The 19,655-nt window shown below is 35.9% G+C and overlaps 1 protein-coding gene and 1 pseudogene across 2 annotated transcripts in view; both read right to left on the bottom strand.

Moving 5' to 3' along the window:
* Positions 1-19,655, bottom strand: part of BAZ1B (bromodomain adjacent to zinc finger domain 1B) — a 70,112-nt gene that overhangs the window by 20,993 nt on the left and 29,464 nt on the right. Inside the window, exons 7-12 of the mRNA XM_081054205.1 lie at positions 12,046-13,747; positions 7,870-8,008; positions 7,145-7,278; positions 4,165-4,270; positions 3,152-3,250; positions 166-343 (exon numbers count right to left, since the gene is read on the bottom strand). Of these exons, the coding sequence (XP_080910331.1) occupies positions 166-343; positions 3,152-3,250; positions 4,165-4,270; positions 7,145-7,278; positions 7,870-8,008; positions 12,046-13,747 (2,358 nt within the window). The remainder of the gene's footprint in view (positions 1-165; positions 344-3,151; positions 3,251-4,164; positions 4,271-7,144; positions 7,279-7,869; positions 8,009-12,045; positions 13,748-19,655) is intronic.
* LOC308500066 (large ribosomal subunit protein eL33-like) lies at positions 5,145-5,490 on the bottom strand (annotated as a pseudogene). Its single transcript has one exon. The product of its transcript is annotated as a large ribosomal subunit protein eL33-like (transcript).

The raw sequence follows: 19,655 nt of genomic DNA, 5'->3' as shown, positions 1-19,655 counted from the left end.
AGATGACAAAGGGAAAATACGTTTTGGTGCCACATGTGTCTTTCAAGACAAACCCAAATGTATGACTTCCAGAATCATCTAGGGAAGTCAAGCACGGTATCAGGGAACAATTCCAAATTGGGTTTCCATGAGTAAGAGATTTCAAAGAGTGTTTCATGTTCTTACCCGGGCTTCAAATTCTGATGTTTCTTCCACATAACCAAGACCTCCCTTTTGTAACCTTGTTGCAACTTCAATGAGATCGCTACGAAGAAAATTTAAGAGCTCCTGGTTGCCATCACAGGATTTCAGACCCAAATTTGGCTTTCGGGCCAGATGAATAGAATGAATAATGTCCTGGTACCTAGAAAAGTTGAAGCAAGTGGAAGGGAAAATAAAGGAATTCTGAAGATAGTCTATAAATTTCAATTCCTTGAATAACATATTTTACTTCTATAAAACATTTAGATCTTTTTCATCTGTCTTTGGTGTTTTTTAGTAGTCTCATGTTTCTTGAACAGATTTTTAAATCTCTCTTATTCTAGATTGACTTTAAAAACCCTTATTTTATTCTACATTTGATGAATTCCAGTGTCTGAAGTGGGTTCCAATTCCTAGCTCTTATTCATCATGGTACCTGGTTTGTGTATTTTGTAACTTTTTTACCATGAGTTTCTTGGAATTTTCTCTGTGGGAATTCTTTGAAGCCTGGTGTGAAGCTGTACTCCTCCAAAGAATGTGCACTTTGCTTATGTCAGCTCTCAGGAATTGCTACCAACCCAAGACTACTTTAAGTCATCTGCCTGAAATACAACACAGAAGATACACGATTTCAACTGAAAGCCTATGTAAGGACCTTCAAGTTCACTCTTAACACTAAATACTAAAGCTTAACACTAAACCCTTTGAGGAGGTCCCAGCAAAAAAAGACTTCAATAAGACTACCTACCCTGGGTGGGCCATAAACCTGTTTGGTTCTTACACCAAACTGAAAACTAAAGCTCAAGGACATCTGACTACTAAGTTCCCCATCCTTTCTTAATAGTAAGGGTTTTTAATATTATTTTCCTCTGAATACAACTTCATTGTGTCCTGCTGTTTTTCTTATAAAAAATTCTCCTTTCATTGCTTTCTAGATATAACATAATTTCCCTTTTATCGTTTTAGTCATCTTAAAGAATTTATCTCTAATTTTATTACAATCTGATTAGAGAATGTATCCTGAAGCTTTCTATTTTTTAAGTTGTTGAAGTTTGTTTATGTGGCTAAGTATGTGACAAATTTTTACAAATGTTCAATGGATCTAACAGAAAAAACTATTTCTTTATAGTTTCCAATTGGCCTAGCTTTTGGCACATTTTAAAAAAATTTTTTTAATTGAGCTATAATTGACTGCACACCCTTTAATTTATATCCTTCGTCACTTTACATATTTTCTTATAAAGAGCATATATATTTTTTTTATAAATTTGAACCTCAAATGGTGATACATTATCCTATCCCCTTGGCTACCCCCAGGGGAAGCAACTCAAATAACCACCAACAAGAGAAATAGATAAACTGGGGCAGATTCACAAATATTAGTATCTTGGAACAGTATACAGAAAGGAAAATGATGAAGTTCAGTTACTTAAAAAAAAAAAAATTTGATGGCTCTTTAGTGCTGAGTAAAGAGCAGAAAGTCCCAAAGGCTTTATACTATTTGACAGCTTTTAAAAAGTTTAAAACAAAACCAAACAAAACGAAGTGGGGTTTTTTTAATGATCAACAAAACCAAAGGAAAAAAGTGTAAGTTTTGTTTTTAATTCTGACAATCTCTAACCTTTTAATGGAAGGATTTGATCTGTTCACATTTAGTAAATGGATCAAGTCCTTTCAATCCAACACATGTGCCTAGCAAATATTTAAACAAAAGGAACATTATAGAACTGTACTCCTTTGTGGTTCTGTGTACTGACATTTTCCCTTGTCTTTCTTAATTTGCCTAGTCTTACGTCTGTATCAATGCAGCATGATTCTGAATATAAATTTAATTAATTTTACACATTAAGCAGTGGGCTAATATATTAAATTGGGCTTATATTAAATTAGGGAAATTAAATTAGTGGGCTTATATTAAATTAGGGAAGACCGTTCTTATATTATATTAAAATAAGACCGGGTCTTATATTAATTTTTGCTCCAAAAGACGCATTAGAGCTGATGGTCCGGCTGATCTTATTTTCGGGCAAACACAGTATATACTGAATGGTATTTTCCTTCTCTCTTCCATCAAACCTAAATTCAACCATGAGAGCACGCGGTCAGAAATTAAAGGTGGCCTTAAGGCAAAACCTTGTCCTGGCTTTGATAGAACAGGAAGGACACTAGCAAATCTAGATGGAGTTGATGCTAATTTTGTACACAGAACAGATTTTGTTTTGGATTTTGGGGGTTTCTAAGATGTAATTCACATAACATTAATCTCACAGTATTAAAGCATACACTTGCAGGGGTTTTTATATTGTGGAACCATTAAAACTACCTAAAATTCCAAAACATTTTCATCACCCTATAATGAAATCCCATACCTAGTAGCAGTCACTCCCAATTCTCCCCTTCCTCCACCCCCTGGCAACTGCTAATCTGCTTTCTGTCTATGGATTTTCCTATTCTAGATGACAATATGGTGGTTTTTACGTCTAGCTTCTTTAACTCAGCAAAACGTTTTCTAGGTTCATCCATGCCGTTGCGTGTGTCAGTACTTCATTCCTTTTCCTGGCTGAATTTATGGATACACAAACCACATTTTGCTTTGTCCATCCATCAGTTGATGGACATTAAGGTTGTTTTTGGTTTTTGGCTATTTTGAATATGAGAAAAAACTTCTGAACACCAACTGATGTGGAACTGCATTTGCAAGGCTTCCTACCTACAAAGAGGCTGTCAGCATGGTGCATGGCACACGTTATTCAATGACTAGTCCTGCTACCCTGTGTATACATGGTTTAAACGCGTATTTTCCCAAATAAGCATGATGTACCAAGAAAATACCAAGCAAAAGGAATATGAGTTACAGACATTTGTAAAAATTTAAGTTTTTACAGAGAAGCACAAAAAAAAACCCTCTAAGATATTTATAATATCTAATGCTGAAGAGAAGTAACGCGAGGAGCAAGATGAAAATCCTTACCTCTTCTCTAATCTCTCCTTAAGCTGACTTTCTCGTATTCCCTGAGGGTGAAGGCAATTTAGCAATTCATCCAGTTCCTTCTGACTATCACATAAAAACCTGGAGGGGCAAAACAGAGCTGAATAAGGGGGGAGGGAGATCAAACTAAGAAAGGGATCTAGGGTTGATAGTGGGAATTGGGAGAGCAGAATCCCAAACTTGCTTACGATAGGAACTACTTTTTTTTTTTTAATTGGGGACCTACTATCAGCTCCATGTCAAGTCATCTTCAATCTAGGTGTGGAGGCGCAGCTCCCTGGCCCATGTGGGAAGAGAACTGGAGACCTTGGTGTCATGAGCACTGCGCTCTAACCACTGAGCAAGGCAACCGCCCCTAATTTACTATTTCTATGAGGCTTAATGTTAACTTTATCATTGGACATTGGAGCCAACGTTTCTTACTAAAATATAATCAGGCAAATTTTATAAAGTTAATAGGCATATTAGTCCGCACACCTTCAAAGAGTAAACATATCCAAAAACAAAAGATAAATAGTCATTACACCAAAGGTGAACATAACTAAAACAGTTAATGCAATCACAAAGTCCAAAGGGCCTTTTTAAAATCTAACGCCCTGCCTGAAAGCAGATTCACACAAAAGATTAATGGCTATGTATATAATTTTTTATTCTTTAATTAATGAAGATGAAAATCCTAAATACTTCTCTTACCAAATAGACTGAAAAGTATTTCCAATGCTATGTCACATCTATCATATAGTATACAAGGTTTCATTATGAGGGTGGGGAATAAAATTTCCAAACCTTAGAACAAACAAATATTTCCTTATCAAAAAATCAAGTCTGGAAAACAAATCAAGTCTGCTTTTAAAGCAATGAGTTCACACAGCCAAGAAATCAACGTCACACAAAATGACCTGAATAATCACTACCTCACTGATATCATTCTAGTAAGTACTTTCTTAACATTGAAAAGGGAAAAGAAAGAGCAACCAGATGAATGCTCACATTACCATAGGTTCTGTCCTTGTTTGGGGGTGGTGGTCTCTACAGCAATTTCCGTTGCTGGTCCATGTTGTATGGTCACACCTACATTTTTGCCTAAGTTTGCTTTCTTACCTATGAAAAATTTAAACATTAAGTTGAAAATAGTAAATATCCAATTCCTAGTTTCAAACCTAAGCAGTACACTGCATCAAATCCAACAATTAACATAGACGCTGCATATTAAATATATCTACATATACAATAGATGCTAACCTCTTAAAAAATCTTCACATCTAGCACATTATTTGAGATATTGGCTCTCTCTACAGCTGAATCATTGTACAGTTCAAAGGTTAAGAGTTTCACAACTTAGAATAGAGGGGGATGTTAAATAAGTTTCTATCAAAGCAAATAAATAACTTACTCCAATGTTAACACAAAGGCATCTGTAGTGAGAGTCAATCAAAATATATCAACTACTACAAACTTATCCCTGAAAGCTTCAAATGTCAGACATGATTAACTTTTTTGTAAACCAGTTCCTATACACTAATATATGCCATTAACATAGACAGATAAATCTTATGCCAGTATTTGAAGTCTTACCTAATACTACGATGGTTTGCTCCCCTGCTCCCATTCTCACCCCTGCAATACTAACACAATCTTTTTTTCACCTTTTCAGTCAGGTAATTTTGGTGAGATCCTGCCATGCTAGAACTAGAAAACAGGAAGCCACGACATCTACCAGGATGCTCTACAAGTGAAGGGATTTGGACGCCAATCTTCTCTCAGCGAGCTGTAACCGTGGAGGCCCAAGACAGTCACTAAGTTTCTGGAACACACTCAGTCTCTCACCCCATTGGAATCTCTCTGTCGGAAGATGCTGACTTCACCTTATTGCCCTCAAACAAACTGCCCTCACCTGGGGTCTACCAGAGGAGGTTTACAGAGTCTACCAGACTTTTCTTTTTGGTTTTTTAGAGAACAAATCCACCTTATTTACTGTTCAGTAAGTTTAAATCTTTGAGGGGTACAGCATTACATGGATTCTGTGTCCTACGGCCTTAGCAGGAAGGTTGCTTTGGAATTTGGCACGAACCACCACACCACTGTTTTCATGAGCACGAGTTCCCTTTCCCCAGATTACTCTGGTTTTGTTCGGTTTGTCACCAGGAGTCACTGTGTTGTTCTTGGCCATACGCACAGCTCTTGCCTAGACAGAAGTCAGTTTCATCTCGAGCATAAACACCTTCAATTTTAAGAGCTGTGCGCTCTCTCTAGGTCTGGAGACGCCACTTATCGCCAGCAAAAATAGCATTGGACCAGAGCCTTCCAGACAAATTTGTCATTTTAGAAGTCCTGTTCCCAGTAAGCCTCCACAGGCCCCAAGATGGCAGAAAAGGCCGGAAATAGACTTTTCTACTAAATATTATAATCTAGCACTTAATATAATTGAACACAAAAATGCCTTAAATTTGAAATTTGGGCTATGTATTTATTAATTACCATATTTAACAACTTTCTGAGTTTGTAATTTGGATTACGAGTTCCTCTAAAATGAAGGAAAACTACTTTTTAAAAAAAGGTTTCTCAAAAAAACAATCTAATATTTGAGAAGCAATTTTTATTAGGTTATAGAAAGTAGAGCTGGAAGGAAGCTTGTGATCATCTAACCCAGTGGTTCTCAACTCAGAGCCATGTTGCTTCCCAAGGGACATCTGGCAATGTCCAGAGACCTATTTGATTGTCACTATCGGCATCTAGAGGGTAGAGGCCTGGGATGCTAAATATCCTACAACGCATAGGACAACTCCCCACTACAAAAAATTATCTGGCTCAAAATGTCAATAAAGCTGAGGTTGAGAAAACCTGATCTAGCCTAACCATCTGTGGTTTTTTTAATTAAAAATATATATATTTAATTTCTTCCTTGCAATATTATACAGTGGACACTTGGTCAACACAGATTGGAGGCTCTAAACCCTTGTGCAGTCGAAAATCCACGTGTAACTTTTGACTCACCAAAAACTTAACTCCCCTCGGTATCCACAGGGGATTGGTTCTAGGAGCCCCCTCGGGTACCAAAATCCAAGGATGCTCAAGTCCCCTAAATAAAATGTGTAGTCAGTCCTCCACACCCGTGGACTCCCAACTGCAGGTCAAAAACAGTCCAAGTATTTATTGAAAAAAGTCCACATACAAGTGGACCTGTGCAGTTCAAACCTGTGTTGTTCAAGGGTCAACTGTGTATATATAGTATATATATAACTGTGTGTATATATATATATATACACACACTTACATATATATATATACACACACACCTCGGAAAGATATACACATATATATACTTAGAAAAGTACATTTCTGTGTTGATTTTACCAGCTGAACACACCCATGTAACCAGAACCCAGATCAAGAAAAAGAACATAATCTGCCCCTTCCTGACCTCCTTCTCAGTCACTTATTTTTAGTTAGATATTGTTGTTTTGCCTCACTAGAATTTGAGTTAAATGACATTTAGAACCTTATGTCTTACTTGCTCTCGTACCACAGCACATGACAAATTGGTAGGCAAATAAGAGACACTCCATAAATACTGAATAAATGAATTTTAAAAGTGGAAGACATAAACTGCCTTCAAGTCCCCCTTACCTCAATTTCCAAGAAACAAAGTTTGAAAACTACTCGTGTAAAATCTATTGTCAACGTTTTGTTTGGGAATTAGATTTTATACGAGTAGTTTTCAAGCTCTACCTTTTTACACTATGCCTGAATAAAGTTGATAATCAAAACGTTCATTTCAAAAAAAAAAAAACAAAACAAACAAAAAAACGTTACTTTCCTCCCTTCTTTTTGTACATTTCACATCCTCCCACCCCACTCACATGCATCTACCTAAGAAGGCAATAAAGAAATTTTGCGAATGGAAAAGGTGACAGAGGGAAGAGTCCTAATATTTACCCTACTTGAGCAGGGTAAGTGACTAACAGATATACGTACTACGAGGACAGTAATCCTCATCAGGAGAGTCTGCGTGGTCTCTGCGGTGGTGGTTGAACCGGTAGTCAATGCTGTCATGCACCCAGCCTTTTTCAATAAACAACCCTGGAACTTCATCAGAGAAGAGCCAGTATCTACAAATCACAACTACATATTAATAACATGATACATCATGAGCACAGGATGACTCTGTTGTTTGGGAAGATGATTACAAAATATTACTGAACATTCAGAAATACACAAATTATAAAGTACAGCAAAGAATACCAAAAGTTTTGGAATTTCAGTCTTGTTTACTTATCTGTAATTTTCATAACTCTAATATTTCTCTACTTTAGGTTCCAGACAATGCATGCATTTAAAATATATTACAATTTTCAAAGACCTCTATCTGGTTCACATTTCACCTATCACCATAATTTTTAAGTTCCATATATCTGGTATCTTGAAGAATAGGGTCATGTCTCATTTAACTTTGTAACCCTAGCATTTGGCAGAGTAAATACTCAATGAATGTGATGAGCAATTCTGTTTCCAAAATCCACCAACAGGGAAGCTTGTCTATTCTTAGTATTAGGTGGGTGCAAAAGTAACTGCGCTTTAAAAGGTTAAAAAACATTGCAATAACCGCAATTACTTTTGCACAAACCTAATACTTTAAACAGTTTCATAACTAGTAAAAACATAAAGGCCCTACAAGATGACAAAAATTGAGTTCAACTTACCTATTATGGTTTCGATCTGTACCAATAGGAGTCCTACGCATGACGAGTTTAGCCTTGGCAATTCCCTCCTGGAATGCCTTCTCAGCAGCTGCTTTGTGCCTTCGTATTCGTTCTTCCTCAGCTTCGCGTTCTAGTTTCACTGTTAAAGACAAAAAGCATCAACTAGATTTTTTTTTTCTAGTAAATTCCACTCTTACAACTTAAATAAAATATGGAGTACAAAGTGCCTGGTATAAAGTCGATTCGCAACAAACCTCAAAGTTTTTTCCTCCTAATTCCAATCTGTTATAAGAAATGACATGTGAAGACAGCAATTTCTATCTGGTCCTTCAATGAGCTTTGAATTTTGGTGTTATCTCAGCCATCAGCTCAATGCAAAATCTTTTCTCTCCAAAATATAATATATTAATTGCAATAATTATATTAATTTTATTTTATTAATAATTCATTGCAAATGTAACCTTAAACAGTCCTTAAATGGAATTAACTGAAACATGACAGGACCAGTCATACGATCCTCAAAATGATCAGGGTGAATAAAACTTGAATAGCTATTTCAAGATAAAACAAATTTCACCCTTGAGGAATTTGATAGTAATTCAGCTTATTAGCCGTGGTGAAAAAAGAATTAAGAAAAAGAATTGAGAACACAAGGGCAGGGAAGCACTTGTGGATAATAACAATAACTGCATACTAAACACTATGTTTTGAGTTGTTCAGCAACTTACTACTGTTAATGATATAAAAAAAGTTTTAATCAATTTCTGATCATTCGTTATATGGGTTTATTCTATCGCAACTGAAATTTCCCTCAACAACAAAAGCCCAGTTAAACATCTACAATATGATGAGAATCTGGAAAACGTATCAGTCTAACTATGTTATTTTTTAAAAAGTTAAGACAAATCTCATTTATTTAAACATAACATAGCATTTGTTACCTTTTAATAAACAGTTTTCTAGTCTGAATGAAACTATGCTCCCAACAATGATTTCAGTAGAGGTCTGTACACAAATGTAAATGATAAAGAGTGATGGTCAAATCACAATAAAGGAAAAGCTTCTTCTCCTGCAGCTACAAACAAACAAAAAAGAATCTGGGCAAGTAGTCAAAAGAAGACCAAATTTAGTGTCAGAGGTTACAGCACTGAACTAGATATGAAAGACCTGAACCTCTAATTCAAATACTGGCTGTGGCAAAATACTAATATTCTTTGTCCCATTTCTCTATATCAATAATAGAGTATCGTCTGCCTCGCTTTTCTCCTATAAGATAAATATAGCACACAGAAACTCAAGAAGAAATCATTATATTTCAGATAAAACACAGCTGAAGTGTGATATAAATAACGCTAATCCGAATGCAAGTATACATACCACCTTCCAAATTGGAAAGTACATATATACACATACTCACACATGGTGTGCGTATATATGTAAAAACATTTCAATGGCCATAAACAGTAGAACCTAAATTCTGTTATAAGAGATTATTACGTATTTTCTAATGAAAGAACCACTAAAGTTGTTAGACTTAACCTAGAATCTGTCACACATAATTTAAGACTATTTCTAGTATCTGTCTATCTAATTCTAAATATCCAACTTTGACAAATAAATGGTTTTTCCCACCTTCATTTTATAAGCTGGAAATTTTCAAAAGGTTGGAAACTATAACAGTGATCAAAATAGTGTAAATGACAAAAAAAAAGCAAACACCTAAGACACTTAGTAGGTTTACTGTGGTGACAGCAATTCTGAAACTAATTTTGTGCATGCTGAAAACTGATCAAGTCAGTAAATGATATTGATGAGTGCCAGGGATCACATACTACAAGACGGGAAAAACAAATACAGAATGAGGAACGGCAAAGCAGAACCCTTGGGTATTGAGCTTTATTTGAAATAAATTTAACAGAAGAAGGACAAAATTTATACTCTGAAAACTATAAAACGTTGTTGAAAGAAACTGAAGATCTAAATAAATGGAAAACCTCATATTCATGGATCAGAACACAAAATACCATTAAGATGGCAATAGGTCTATTAGATCTATGGATCCCAAAACTGATGTATAGATTCAACACAACCTCTATCCCAGCTGGCTTCTTGGAAGAAGAAAGTAACAAGCTACATGTAATTCTAAAATTACTGTGGAATCGCAGTACAACCAAAAAAATGGACCCAGAACAACCAAAACAATCTCGACAAAGACACATTGGAGGATTCACACTTCCTCACTTCAAAAATTACTACAAAGCAACAGTAATCAAGACACTGAAATACTGGTGTAAGGATAGACATACAGATCGATGGAATAGATTTGAGAGCCCAGAAATAGACTGTTGCACGTCTACAGTCAAATGATTTTTGGCAAAGGTACCAATGGGGAAAGAAACTCTTTTGAACAAATGATATTGGGACATCACTGGATGAGGTTGGACCCTTACCTCATACCATATACAAAAATTAACTCAAAATGAATCAGAAACCTAAAGGTAAGAGCTAAAACGTTAAGACTTTTAGAAGAAAACACTGGGGTAAATCTTCATGACCTTGGATTTGGCAATGGGTTCCTAGATGACACCAAAGCCACAAGCAACCAAAGGAAAAAACTGATGGACACTATCAAGAAAGTAAAGAGACAACGCATAAAAACAGGTGAAAATACGTGGAGATCATATATCTGATAGAAAAGGGATTTATATCTAGAATACATAAAGAACTCGTACCACTAATTAAAAAAAAACGAATAATATAATTTGAAAATGGGCAAAAGATCTGAATTAACATTCTTCCAAAGAAGATATACAAATGACCAACAGGGACATGAAAAGATGTTCAGCGTCATCAGTCATCAAGGAAATGCAGATCAAAACCACAGTGAGATACCAATTCACTACCACTGGGACGGTTATAATCCAAGTCATATAATAACAAGTGTCCATGAGGATGCAGACAAGTGGAAAAATCAGAACCCTCATATACTGCTCATAGGAATGCAAAATTGTACAGCCACTTTGAAAAATGTCCACATATTAAGTGGACCTGCGCAATTCCTCAAACGGTGAGTTACCATAAAACCCAGCAATTACATTCCTAGGTATATACCCAAGAGAAATGAAAGATATGTCCACACAAAAAACTGTACACCAATGCTTATAGCAGTACTATTAATAATGGCCAAAAAGGTAGAAACAAACCAAATGTCCATCAACTGATTAATGGATAAAACAAAATGTGGTATATCCAAAAAATGGAATAGTATTCTGCTATTAAAAGGAATGAAGTACTACTGAAACATGCTACGATGTGGATGAACCTTTGAAAACATTATGGTAAGTGAAGGAAGCCAGGCACAAAAGACCACATATTATATGATTCCATTTATATGTGTCAAAACAGACAAATCTTTAGCAACAGCAGTAGACTGGTAGTTGCTGAGGGCTGGGAAGGATGGGAGGGTGGGGTGATAATAGCCAAAAGGTATGGGTTTTCTTTTTGAGGTGATGAAAATATTCTAAAATTGTGGTAAATGTTGTACATATCTGTGAATGTGTTAAAAGGAAAAACATTGAATTGTACACTATAAATGGAAGAATTGCATGGTATATGAATTATTTCTTAATAAAGCTGCTTATTTAAAAGTTCGGATTTGATGGGGCTATCAACAAAGCCCCAAATTTTTATGTTCTTACATCTTAATAAAAAAAATTAATATATATTAATATCTAAGTTGGCAACTATGCTGACGGCTTCAAATACCTTGTCATTCAATTGTTACAACAATCTTAAACATATGAGGAAACTGAGGCACGAATAAGTAACTTGCCCCAAGGAACACAGATAAGTCAGAGGTGGGGTTAGAACTCTTATCAGCAATTTCCAGGTCATACGTTATTTCCACTATGCCTATTTGTGGATTTGGTTACAAACCAGAAAAGCCAGAAAAGATGCTAACATCACAATGCTCTAAGCCAAGCTATCATAAACTGCGTTCTAGCAGGCTGAACACTCCTGCTAGAATACTACATACATAGTAGGGCCTGGGTTGTTACACACAGAAATAACGACACAGTTATGACAAATAGACTCCACCATTACCTCAGTAATTTCCTTACTTTTGCCATTTCCTAAAAGGGCTTGTTCCCCTTTTCTTTCCTCGTAAGTTTTTACCTTTCATTTCTCTCTCCTGGATTTCCCGCTCCTTCTTAGCCTGAATGGCAAGCAGCCGTCTGCTCTTCACAGCACTAATCATGTCTTCGGCTTCCATATCGACTTGGGGCTCAAACTTCACAACGTCTTTTTTCCTATCAGTTTTGCCTAACCCATTCTCCTCTTTTCCATTTTCTTTATTTCTGGCTTCCATTTCTTTCCGTTTCTGTTTCTCTGCTCTCTTTTTATCATTTTCTTCCTTTAATACAGCAAGCCGTTCCTTCCATAACTCTGCAGACATCTGTTGTCTGGTTTCCATGTGGTCTTGCACTGAGTATGTCATGAGAATCCGGTGGCAGAGTGCTGTCAAGATCTGCAGCTTCTCTTCTGATGTTAGCTCAAAAAATTCAGAGGTTTCCAACTTCTCCAGGAACTCATCTTGTACCTCATTGTCCTCAAATGGTGCTGAGTCTTTATTATCATCTGTGTCTGAGCCCTCGCTTTCCTCCTGAACATCAGACTTGCGCAAGCAGAGCCGCACCAGCTCTGAAACAGAATGCAGAGTCAGAGGGATTTCCGACAGCTTCATTCCCAACTCACCATAATCTTCTGCTATTTCATCTTGTAGTAAGGTCTGTAAGAGGATGACCAACACCCGATTCAGGTATAAAAAGCCACCCTTTTCTGCACTCAAAGCCTCCATAAGGGACACAGCGGTAATAGGGTACTGAGCGTCTGGTAAGAGGAGCCCTGAGTAACAGCTCAGGAATTCCACCACCATGGCCACGTCCCCAAAGAGAGTGTTGGGCAGCCCTTCGGGGGTGTCCACCAGTCTAAATGTTGGAAGGTTCTTGCCAGTTAACTCTTGGTCCTCATACCGCTTCTGTTTTTCTAGTTTCTCAAGCATTTCTTTCTCTCTCCGCTCTTTGGCTTTCTCCTTCAATTTTTCTTTCAGTTCTTCTCGTTTCTTTTTCAAGTATTCTTTGCGCTGTTCTTCAGACATAGAGGCCCACCTCTTTTTGTGCTCTAGAAGCTCAAAGCGCTTTTGAACAATATTTCGCAGTTCTTCTGGGAGACGAGCTCGATCTTCACTCGACAGAAGACGGGCCGTTTTGGAAATAACACAGGACAGGGCGCTCTTCTTGTCTTCCCTGTCTTTGTTCTCTCTGTAATAGGCGATAAGGTGGAGGGCAGCAGGAGGCAGATGCTTATGAGGTTTACTAGAGGACCGGGGTGTACCCCCAGAATTCCGGGGGGCTCGTGTCATCTTCTGAGTGCCTTTGGCCATGTCCAACAAAGTCATCTGCTTCATTTTGGTTTTCGGAGTCTTCAGGCCCTTTTTTGGAGATTTGGAATTCCCTGTGGATTTCTGTCCATTCAGGATGCCTTTGCTTCTGCCCTTTGCTTTCAAAGGTTTGTCACTGTGCTTCCCTGGTTTCTTGGCAGGTGGGCCTTTCTTAGGAATGTGAAAGTTAGCATGGAGCTTGTTAGGTGACATCATCTTCATCACTTCTTCCAGATGCTCTTCTGGAGATTTGGAATTCTTTGAGTTCTTTACTTTGAGTGGGGAACCATTCAAAGATTTCTTCAAGTGTACATGACACCATAACTTAGGATTTAGTGGTGAACTCAGAGAAGAGTTGTCCGTCTTGGATTTCTTTGAGGGCTTCCTCTCTGGGGATCCAGTATTTTTCCTCTTAGTAGAAGGGTTGAGAGTCATGTACTAGAATTTAAGAACAGGAGCAAAATTAATTTTAAAAACTAATTTAAAGAAGCAATTATTTAAGCAGCCTAAAGGCCCTCTTTCCACTATTCAGATAAAACTACATATTAATTTCTCTTCATAGACACTATGTCCCTGAAAAAAACAAAGACATGAAATGTTAGCTAATGTTTTAGCCATATCAACACAAAATACTCTCGATACCCACACTTAAAAATCTATACTCTAATATTAGACATTTTTGCTATGCAACTAGCTTTCTGTTTATATACAGATTAGGTTCTTAAATACTTTAATGAACTATGAACCCTTTCCTCAGAAACAACACACAAAAACTACGCATACAATTTCAGAATTTATCCATGGATCTTGGATGAAGGATATCCATTATCTAGGAATGGCAACCTGTGAGAAATTTCAAAAGTACTGCTCCTGAGCCAGGACTGGATTTTTATCCTTTAAGCATTTGTTCCCAATGGGGGGTAGTCTATGTCTATGCTTTTAAAGAAAAAGTTTACTGTGTTTACTGTATAAGAATTTTTGTCTAAATTCAGAAGTATGCTTTCTTCTTATTAAAAGTATCAGTGAGTACATTAACAACAAAAACACTGCTCACAAATAAAAAGCCACCGTGACCATGGCCTCCTAGTTCTCAAACCCCCCTTTGTCGTCTCCCCATACCTCAAGAACTCATTCCCACGAATACATTAGTAACTAGAAGCCCTCTAAATTCTCAATTTCATATCATTCTCTTTGATCATCCCCTCACATCTTTCTAATTCACTCCCTCGAGCATCCCAACTCTGCAATCCTTCAACCCCATCACGACTTTAAATCTGTTAATTCTATCACATTTTCACCATGCTCACTTCCTTATCCCTCTTACCCAGATTAAAGTCCAGTTAGTAATTATAATCAGTCCTGCATACAGTGACAGTTCTCTTGTCTCCTTTGCTCTTGTATCTAGTTACTCCTGGCCTGCACGTGTCCGGCTTAAACAAGACTAGAATAAAAACTACAATGACTGTGTAGTCTTATTTAAATTCATAACCAGGTACCTCTCCTGAATGGCACCCAGTAATCACAGTATTCCCTTAGTCTATTCACTTTCCCACTTCCCTTGACACACATCTTCTCCTGTCTCCTCAAACCTCTACCTTATCCTCATCATACAGAAATGTTACTACGTTAGAACCAATCAACTTGTCATACCACTGTTTCTGTTTAAATGCATATTTAAAAACACAAACAAACAAAAAACACTTGATTTCCATGCTTTAAAGAATATATTTACTAAGAAAAGGCTTGGAAGCTAAAACACAAATTAAATGAAATAATAACCACCAATTAAAAGTACCGCATATTTCAAAAGAAATAATTGTTTCAAGCAATTAGGGGAAAAACTAGATTACTTCTAGAATACTTAATTCTAGAAAACTTCAGGTTTTTGAGTGGAAGGAACTAACTTGATAGGAGCAACACATAAAGAAGCATTCTAGAGGCAGTAGGTAAAACAGGTTACTGGGAAATGAGATGTAGGCAAGGAAACAGCTAAAGACTATCAAAGATAAAATTATGAACACCTTTTATAGGGAAATGGCTATGGTGAAATAAATCCCAGAGATGATACAGAAAAACACCTATGCTCTTATTTGGAGTAAACAAACAGGAATAGTAAAATTTAATAATCTGTACTACATTGTCAAATAAAATTTAAACCCTAAGGATATAATCAGAGATACAAACTCACAAACCAAGGCAGCACAAGAGGTTTAAATATGGTCTGCAATGAATAAGTGGGCTTATACTTAACAAACCCTTTTTCTGGCTCAGTTCTCTAACTTTAAAAATCAATCTGCCTTTTAAGAACTATATAGGCAATTGCAGGTTATTGTTACTCTAGCTGACTGGTTTTGTTGCCTGGCTAAATTGGGTTCCTCAATTATCAGCATCAACGCGGGCTGACAAATTTGTAGTTTACAGAATATAAACATTATCAGTGACTCAGGGGATACATCCCTGCAGAATCTCCCAGTTCTGGTTCCCCAGAAATAGTTTCAACAAGTTAAAAAGAATAAGCAAAGATAACTTAGGTAAGATTTCACACTTCTTGTGGACAATAAAGAGAACCATATTTCAAGACGATTCTATAAATCAGAGTTAGATCCAACACTACCCTGGCAGGAATTAAAGACAAAAAAATGTGCCTCCCAAGAGTTAACCAACATCTTCAGCTAGCCTTGGAAAATCTTCGGAGTACAGACAATATAGAATGATACATTTCCTAATGCTTAGGATAACAGGTTATATTTAAATCATTCTTAAAAGGAGACTAATTTGAGACTTTCATTTTCACCATTTTAGATGTTTTAATAGGGTCTATTATAATTGGACCATTTAATTTACTGATCATGTTTCTTTCTATTTAAAAAGTCATTCAAATTTAGCATAAGTTTCCTCTAATTTCTTCTACTTAGAAGCAATGTATTTTGCAGAAATTATGCAAGAAAAAGCTGGGATGGCTTAACCATGAAAAAGGGTCCAGCTTCCTATTTTTAAGGTGTGTTTTTTGCCAAGCCACACCATGTAACGTTTTTTCTCTTAAAAATGAAAGAAATTAACTCACCCAACCCCCTCCCAACAGGCCAGCTCCCAGCGTGAGCAGTCCTTCAGTAACTGGATCATCTCAGCATAGGGCATGCTGGGTAGTCACAGCCAAATGGGAGCCAGCATGGCTGGACTCAGGGGGATCTGAAAAAGTATAAAACCACTTATGTGCTAAGGGTGTCCCCTACCCCCCATTCAGAATAAGTAATCTACTAGAGGAGGGAGGGAGAAAAGAATGGACATCTGGATTAACAGTATTATTATAGTTGTCTGTAAAAGCCCTTCCTGATTGCTAAACAAGAAAGAATTATCTGTCTCAGTAACATAAGAGGCTATAAGAAAATAGTATATGCAATTCTACATTTGTTCCCTGTTACCTGCAACAAACCACCACTATCACAAAAAAGGAAATCTAACAAGAAAAATGAAGAAACTTGATTTAGAGCAGCCCATTTACATGCTAAATTTAACTTAACAGTGAGCAGCAAGGACCCTAAATTAGAAAACTTTGGCTGTCTATATTCTGATTCTTCTTTTCCTCTTCTCATTCACCCAAGGAACCATGTTAGGAGTTTCAAGGCAACATTCACATAGTGGGTTTGTCTCAACCCAGATGCCTCCATCAGCAAACTTGTGAAATGTGTTACTACCTTGTTTCCCCGAAAATAAGACTTAGCCAGACCATCAGCTCTAATGCATCTTTTGAAGCAAAAATTAATATAAGACCAGGTATTATATTATACCAGGTCTTAAATTATAGTAAAATAAAACTGGGTCTTATATTAATTTTTGCTCCAAAAGATGCATTAGAGCTGATTGTCTGGCTAGGTCTCATTTTCGGGGAAACACAGTACAAAATATTTTAAGTGCTTTGAAAATGAATATAATTTAATTTTTTTTAATATTTCTGTTCTATTCTCCAATTCAAACAAACTTGGAGAGCCAAAATTTAAAGAAAAATCGTACGGCAATGAACAGTTATTAAAAACATCAGTTATTGGGAGAGATAAGAAACATCTTTTAAAATATAATAATTATCACTATCAATGACACATAATTACATCACGTGCCTTCTGATATAACTCACTGAGAAGAACACAACACCATTTCTGTGGTGCTTCTACCAAAAATTCATAGCCTAAACCTAATCATGAGAAAATAAACCCAAATTGAGGAGCATTAAACAAACTGGCTTGTATTCTTTAAAAATGTCAAGGTTTTTAAAAGACAAAGAACAGCGGGATTATTCCATATTAGACGAGCCTCACGAGACATAACTAAATGTAATATATGAAACTACACTCGATCCTATAAAAACCAAAATGAAATTTTTTTTTGTCTAAAAGGATGTTATGGGGATAAATGGCAAAATTTGAGTAAGAACTATATAGGTCAGGTAATAGTATTGTTTCAATGTTAATTTACTGATTTTGATAACTGTACTATATAGTTATATTAGAAAATATCCTTGCCTTGGGTGATGAGGGTAAAGGAGATCAAATATATGGTGATGGAAGGAGAGCTGACTCTGGGTGGTGAACACACAATGGGATTTATAGACGATGTAATACAGAATTGTACACCTGAAATCTATGTAAATTTACTAACAATTGTCACCCCAATAAATTTAATTAAAAAAAAAAAAAAAAGAAAAAGAAAATATCCTTGTCTTTAAAATCACATATTCAAGTATTTTGTAAAAGGGCATCATTTCTTATAACCTACTCTCAGATATCTCTGAAAAAAAAATTGGTGTGTGTATAAAGAGAGAAAATAATAAAACAAATGTAGTAAATGTTAACATTCAAAGGATCTACATGAATCTCCTACAATCTACTTGAAGGGAAATTCTTTATAGTATTTTGTCAACTTCTCTATATAACATTATTTCAAAATAAAATGTTTCTAAAATGTATTAAGAACCATATTAAATTATTCAAATTATTTCAGTATTCTAAATATCTTTAAAAGTATTATTTTCTTGCTATGTCTCTATCCAAAAGCTCCCCCACTAGGATATACCAGTACAAAAGAAGAGTTCAAACATTATGGACAGAATAACAAAACACTAGAGCTGAACGTATTACAAAAGGAAAATGAGCTACAAGGCTGATTTCATCTTATATGAGTTATCCTATTACCCAATTGCCTTGTAAATCATTCCTCCAAATCATTAGGCCTACAAAAAAATTGTTATCCCTAAAATCAACTGTCAATTCCATTTTTCTTGAGGAACAGAAGTTCTTAAAGAAATGAATTCACTAGCCACAAACCTATAATATCTATGCTAAACATCACAAGATATAAAATGAGTAAGACAATACTTGTTCTCAAATAATTCATATTCTAGTGTTTACAAGACCACAAACACACCCTCATCATACTGGGTCCTATTCAGATAACAGTTCAAACTTCTATACCTCTAAATAATTTTCCTCTCTCCCACCTAAGTTTTCCCTATCGGTCCTTTCCTAAAACTATTACTCAGAACTTGCTTCGTCTCTCCAAGCCTCATTTCTCTCAACAGTAGTTGTATTCAGCAGCCTAGTAGAACATTAAATTCTACAAAACCAAAGAGAAGACAAAGAGAAAAAAATTGTTGCTTTGGGGATAGGTGGATCACATGTGATCAAAACTCTAATTTTCAATACATTATTTAAATTTTCATTTAGATAAGGAAAGAATCAAAAGCACTATTTTGTAGTCTATTTATCTATGCCTTTACTATATTTATTCCATCCTGGCTGAGTCGCCAAGAGGCCTTTAAGAAAACTAATTTTACAAAAAGGAATAAAAACTTTTGTGCAAAACTGAGAGGAGACAAAAATCAATGAAATATCAAATAGTATTGGGAATAAGAAATATTGTTTAAGGTAGGAAAAATATATAAAAGCTAAGTATATGCCCTTAATTTTGTAGACTAGTATTTTACATGAGTCTCAATTTCTCTCACCAGGTAGAATCACTGCCTTCTTATAGCAGTTTAGTCTATACAAGCTTGCACTTTCAAGCCTCAAACTGAATTATAGCCAAATTTCATTAAGTTAATATTTTAAGCATGCATTAGAAAATTTGAGAGTAGCAAATTTTTTCAGAAATTGCTTTTCAAGATCTAAGTTCCTGGAACTCTAGTCTCTGGCCCCTACAAAGTGTGGATCCGTTTTATTCTAATAAACTCCAAAGAACTTTTAACCATAAATACTCAGTCTTTTATGTTATTAACATACTTGAATCACTAAAATATATTAAAAGACAGACATAAAATTTAAAAAGAGGTAACTATTAAAGGACTCAAATGATA

This window comes from Rhinolophus hipposideros, assembly GCF_964194185.1.
Source record: "Rhinolophus hipposideros genome assembly, chromosome: 7".
NCBI lineage: Eukaryota > Metazoa > Chordata > Mammalia > Chiroptera > Rhinolophidae > Rhinolophus > Rhinolophus hipposideros.
This window is presented reverse-complemented; position numbering and strand designations above follow the sequence as displayed.